Source organism: Apaloderma vittatum, unplaced genomic scaffold, assembly GCF_000703405.1.
Source record: "Apaloderma vittatum isolate BGI_N311 unplaced genomic scaffold, ASM70340v1 scaffold9547, whole genome shotgun sequence".
NCBI lineage: Eukaryota > Metazoa > Chordata > Aves > Trogoniformes > Trogonidae > Apaloderma > Apaloderma vittatum.
The window spans coordinates 48828-55313 of record NW_009727796.1 but is presented as its reverse complement, the minus strand read 5'-3'; the positions used below and the strand labels follow the sequence as shown (position 1 = coordinate 55313).

Here is a 6486-nt window from a genome sequence, read left to right as displayed (position 1 = left end):
TTCCCTAGCAAAATCTCTCAGCTGTTAGATAACAGTTATGGTCTTCCTTGCTTATTCTTCTTGTCCCAGCAATAGTAATTTTTTGCTGAAGAACTTCCAAATCCAACAGTAGAAGACTTTTGCCTATGGAAAGTGCATTTCAAAAAAGCATCTCTGTCAACATCTGACCTGTCTGTCAACACACTCTAAGTCAGACTAAAACACAGAAGCTTTCTGGGGACTTCACCTCTTCCCCTGGTGTGTAGATGTCCAGCTGTCAAAAAGGAGTTCTGGGCAGCATATAACACAGAACTCTTAAGGTGCACAAGGCTCAGCAGCAGCAAGGATGATCAAAAAGTATGGAACATCTTCCATAAAGAAGAAAAACTACAGAGACTTGGATTCTCTGGCCTGAAGATAAAGTAACTGAGGGGAAATACTAAAGGAGCACATAAATATTGTCTCAGAGAAAGTGAAGAGAGAATTATGTCCATCTTTTTGATGGATAAAATTAAACATGCAGGTGGAAGGTCCAATATAAAGATACTTATTCTGGGTAGACATTGTGGAAAAATAGACCCTCACTTTTTAATTTTTTTTTAACATCAAGGTACTTTGTTTCACACAAGCCTTATTACGCCTGCTATCTCTCTTCAGCACAGTACTCCTGAGCTGGCCTCAATGGTAGTTTAGACATGGCAAAATGAAGGAAACCTTCCTCACGTGTTTACAGTAGCTGCTATAAAATAAAGCTGAAGTAGCATGATGAATGGTAGGCATGCAGAAACTCAAGACATTTTCCATCTATAAAGAAAAATTACTGAAACTCAGGCCACTGACTGTAAGGACCTACCCCCCTCCCAATCTAATCCTGCATAAGTATCAAATTTTAAAAAACACAACTACACATAATTTCTTTCCTGTAACTGGTGGAACTTCAGCACATGAACACTGAACTTCTTGAATTCATCTGTTCAGGACCCGGGGATTATAACATTACACTTCAAATGCTAACTAAATCAAATGCTAGAAGCAATATAGAGCTCTCAGAAGGAAAGAATGGCATTTAAATGCAGCTTTCCAAGGACTATTGAATAGAAATCTCTCACGTAAAGAAATCTGATGAAAGTTACGGGTTTCAGTTGTAAAAAATTCAAATAAAATCCAATCTCATTAGAGCAAGAAGATAGCAGAGCTACGTATATTTGGCCTGTTTTGAAAATGGGAAAGGGACAGAGGTACACACATCAATCATGTTAAATAAAAAGATCTGTCAATAGTGGGTCAAGTGAGAATCCAGCAATACTACCAACAAAAATATAAGTAAAATAGTATTTTTATATTATACATTTGCTATTGCAAAGTTTTAGCAATGATAAAAAAGCAATTAATAGCTAGGGTTTTTGATCCAAGACCAACTCCCACACATTTTCCACGAGAATAATTAGCTGAGAAACAACCACAGAAACAGTCTAGATACAAATGATAAGTTAAAGAGCAAAATTAGATCTCAAGAAAAGTGTTACAAGGGAAAAAGAAAAAATCTACAATAAAGGTAAACGTTATAATAATGAAATTATTTATTAATAAAATGTTACTTCCCTTTTTAACTTAATTTTTGATAATCTGTTTAGTTTTAAATGACTCCATCAATTTATGACAACAGAAAACAGTTACATGCTGTCGTTTCCTTGAGTTTTCTTTCCACATCTGATGACTCCTTTTACGGAGAAACAACCTAAAATCCCACTACCACAAACTTCTCAGTTGACAAGTTGTCCTCACACATCTAGGCCTGAGGTCTTTTCAAGAGTTTGTAAATCTGGCTTTTCCCTATGTCGGGACAGTGAGTGCATACCACTTGTTATTATTTTCATTCCATTCCTCCCACTACCTATATCCCAGAGGTTCCTTCCTACTGACTTCAGGTGAGATTAAAAGATGAATCACAGAATTGCAGAGTCACAGAATTATTGAGGCTGGAAAAGATCTCTGAGATCATCAAGTCCAGCCTATGACCCAACACCACCACATCGGCAAGTGCCACATCCAGCCTCTCCTCAAACCCCTCCAGGGACGGTGAATCCACCACTTCCCTGGACGTTGCATCCCAGTGCCTGAGCACCCTCTCCGTGAGGAAGGGCTTCCTGAGATCCAACCTAAACCTGCCCTGACGCAGGTTCAGGCTGTGCCCTCTGTCCTGTCACTGGTTGCCTGGGAGAAGAGCCCGACTCCCACCTGACTACACTCTCCCTTCAGGCAGTTGTAGAGTGAGAAGGTCCTCCCTGAGTCTCCTCTTCTCCAGGCTAAACACCCCCAGCTCCCTCAGCTTCTCCTCACAGGACTTTCCCTCCAGTCCCTTCCCCAGCCTCGTTGCTCTCCTCTGGACCCACTCCAGCCCCTCAAGGTCTTTCTTGCAGTGAGGGGCCCAGCCCTGCACACAGGGCTCGAGGGGAGGCCTCACCAGTGCTGAGCACAGGGGCAGAATTACATCCCTGCTCCTGCTGGCCACACTGTTCCTGATACAAGCCAGGATGCCACTGGCCTTCTCTATAGTTCACCTACCGATGAACCTGTACTTCCCTTCCTTTACTCTGCTGAAGTGTTTGCATATCCTTGCACGCCCTTCCTTCGTTGCGTAAAATGGAGAAGCGTCAGTGAAGCAGTTACTCCAAGACCTCTCACTAAGGCAGACTCCTTGCAGCTACTTTGCTGATGATCTGCACAGGCAACAAGTCCCTGAATGAGAAATGACAAGATACCTAAGATGCTCTGATGACTCCCCAGCACAGTCTCTCCATCACTGACAGTTCATTATTATCTGACAATGCTTGAGGTTTGCCTATGCAAGGAAAGTAATATTTAGTAAGTCAGACTGCACAAATGCCTAATGTGAATACACAGTAGTGGAGGTAGTCGACTCTGTCTTTGTCTGACATGCTAAAAAGAAACGAGCGTTTTCAGAGACAGAAAACAAAAAAACCTGCTTTCTTCAAAACCTCCCAGAAAGCAAATACTACAAAATGCAAAAAAAACTAATCAAGTTTGGTTATATCAAACAATCTTGTGAAGTTTCTTCTATGGTAGGTCTCCTAAAATATCACACAAAGAAGATACAGGCAAAATACTACCACTGAGTAAGTCAAGGGGTACTTCTGCTTCAGCTACTGAATGGCAATTATTTCTATACAGTTAACTGACAGTAAATGGATTCAAAAAAAAAGACTGCCTGACTTCTTCCCCAAGTGGCATTTATTTTTCAGAATTCACAAATACAGGTATTTTATGTGTAATGAGTTAAACGCGTCAAGGAATGTTCCTCGGGATGCTCCACTATCCCTACATGAACTAAGATTATTTGGCCGAGGCTTTTGTTATCTTTCATGCACCATGATGAAGACAAACACTTTGCACGGGCACTTTTTCAATGTCTGAATGAACTTCAGTGCTCTAAATTATTCCTTCACCTGAATCCTCCAAGCTGTATCATTAGACTCTGAAATTTGATCCTCTAAGAAATTAATACCTAAAGTAAATGGTACAAAGCCATGTCTGAAACCCAGCCCTTCTATTTTCTAGATATATTCTCTTGAATTTCTTGCTGTGCAAGAAAGGAAACATTTCTGCAAGGAAAACTAAAGTATCTGAACAAGCTAGAAAACAAGAAATGTATTTACAGATAAATCCACTTTCTGATATCAAAACATTAGTTAGATACAAAATAGAAGTACTAATCAACAGAACATTTTCTTTTGAAAAAGCTGCATTATTACATCTTATAAGAAGGAAATTAAAAAGAAAAGCTAGCTTACTTCTTCTTCATCAGGTTCGGCTTCTTCTGTTTCAACAGCTGACATACTAGCAACAGGCTTGTTCCATGCCAACTTTAACTCTTGTCCTTTAAAACGAGATCCATGAATTGCAGCCTAAAAGAAGTTTGAACACTTTGGTTACATACTTCTTCGTCGGGGGAAAATTAACTTCAGTAACACTTAAATGCCAGAAATAAACTAACAGCCTACTTTGTCAAATAAAATCCAAGCTGTAATACGTTCATATTGAATTACTGTTAAGAAGCGCAACTAAAACAACTTAATTCACCACACATGGAATTCACAGAGCCTTTCAGGCAAATGATCCAAATGTATTCAGAAGAAAATAAGCTTGGAAAACCATTCATGGCCAAATCATTTGATAATGTGGGTAACATACTGAATCAACACCATGTTGATATTTAATATTATCTTGATGGGTTCTCCACCTTTCAAAGATGAACACAAAAATGTTAATGCATAGCTTACTGGAAGTAGTGAGACATGCCAAAAACACAAATTATTTAATATATTTAAAAAGAAAATGTAACTAAAAAAAGCTCCTTTGTGATTACAACTTAATCTACTGGAAAAATGTTCCACTTCCTGTAAAGCTGTTGTAACTGAAACGTAAAAATTTTTTAACTTATGGGATACTCATGCCTTTCTAAGTACCAGCTGCATTAAGTGGCTGCTTTGGAAATAGTATGTTCAAATTAAAGTAACATGAATGAGCATAAATCAGCGTTAGCAACATTCCGAAATAACCGTCATGGTCACAAAAGATTTATAGTACAATCTGCAAGCACGACATAATGTGAAATGTAGAAACAATTACATGTTCAATGACATCTGAACATGAATTGTGTGATATTAAAGTCCCCAGGTATAAATTTTAAATCTGTACATTTAAATTTATCATAAATTTAAAAGATTCTATGCTTATTAAAATGCAGCTCAGGAGCTTTTTGTCCATGGTCTCATCACAATGTCATACAACTAGAATTTTTAGAAGTAGTTATACGTGACATTTAGGTCCAGAAACAACTTGTAATCTTTGGAATAAATTATTACAACATAAAAATGCAACATTTTACAATAGGGAGTCCTCCTCTTCCTTCCAGGCTAGAACATATATGGTCATAAAGCCCAGGCCTATTTTCATTTAAGAAGGTAAAATACTAGGTGCATTTACTTCACAGCTGATCTCAACAGAGGTTTTTAATGATTACCTTCTACAATTTCTCCAATTGCCAGTCTTAAAAGCCTGCTTTAGTAGTAAATGCAGAAATTCCAGTGGAAATATTTTTAATATACAAGAATATCTTAAGGAAAACACAGGTTTTACTGTATTTGATCAACACAGTTTTCATAAAAAATAATTTAAAAATATAAGTGCAGTGAGATACGAAATCATTTGAAATCATTTGACAATTAACTTTTAATGCTAACTAGAATGGGGACATCTCAAACACTAATCATGAATTGCGGCCCAGCTAAAATATCCCCACTTCGCAGAGCATATTCTGAACTTCACACCTTGAATACAGCTTGAAAACTTAAACTACTCTACTTATTATTGAAGAAAAACATACTGCTTTTTAAATGTAGTGAACTACATTGTTAAAAAAAAAAGAAAAAAGAACAAAGCAGTACACAATGCTGACTTCAATCTTTGCACCAAACATCTCTCTCTTCTCGCTCTGTCCATATCTTTCCTCATTCTATACACTACCCTGTTTTTCAGGTGCTTCCTAGCTCTACACTTCTGTGTTTGGTTCCTATCATTCCCTGGTTTTTGGACAGGGAAATTTAGCTAAGCCTGAAATGATTCTCCATACCAACTTTCCAGCCTAACAAATTAGAACAGTAACAACTGTATTTTGCTGATAAACAAGTATCTGTAGTAAAATATGATCAAGATGCTTGTTTTGAATCATACTCCACCTTGGAAAATTAAACACTTGATTTGGGCAGTAGAAAAGAACAGATTCTTGTTCTCTATGACCTATTTTTATTTTCAGGGAAGCGTAAGTTCCTCTCAATACTTAGAATATTTCTCAGGTACGCTACAGTGTCAAAGAATATGAAGTTGCAGAATGAAGTGCCCTGTGTCAGGAAGCACCAAAACTAAAATGCCAACCTTAAGTCAGTCCACTAGTGACGATATTATGACAGCTTTTACCTGCAAGCATGTATTTCTTATTCTCCACAGAACTTTTGCTCACTGTTCAATTGCGTTCCTTCAATATACTTGTACGGTACTGTTTTTCCCTGTCAGTCAGCATATACTATGTACCATCAGTTACACTTCCTTTTTTTACAGAATAATTACAATCTCCATACAGTTAGTGCTTCTCATTGCTGTATCTAAGTTTCACAAACAAAATTTCTCTACATTTTTGTAAAACATCTTGGGCACACGCATCAAATTGCTTCTCAAAATATGTAACTACAATGACACTCTAAGAGTTCAAAACTATTGTCCTTATGGCTTAACTTGCATTGTAAATACCAGTATTACTGTGAATCAGGTCACTGGTGTCTCAAGATAAATGAGACAAAAAGAAGGGTCTGGCCAGGTATGAAAACTGTGCTCAAGTAAACTCTACAAGATGAGCTTTGTGCAAAAACCAGAAACTTTGTGCAAAATATAAACATAAAATGTGATCCTTCCATACAACCATACCATAAA

The 6486-nt window shown here is 37.6% G+C and overlaps 1 protein-coding gene across 1 annotated transcript in view; it reads right to left on the bottom strand.

Moving 5' to 3' along the window:
- RBM26 (RNA binding motif protein 26) overlaps window positions 1-6486 on the bottom strand; it is a 45809-nt gene that overhangs the window by 1544 nt on the left and 37779 nt on the right. The window contains exon 21 of the mRNA XM_009873816.1: window positions 3792-3905. Within this exon, the coding sequence (XP_009872118.1) occupies window positions 3792-3905 (114 nt within the window). The remainder of the gene's footprint in view (window positions 1-3791; window positions 3906-6486) is intronic.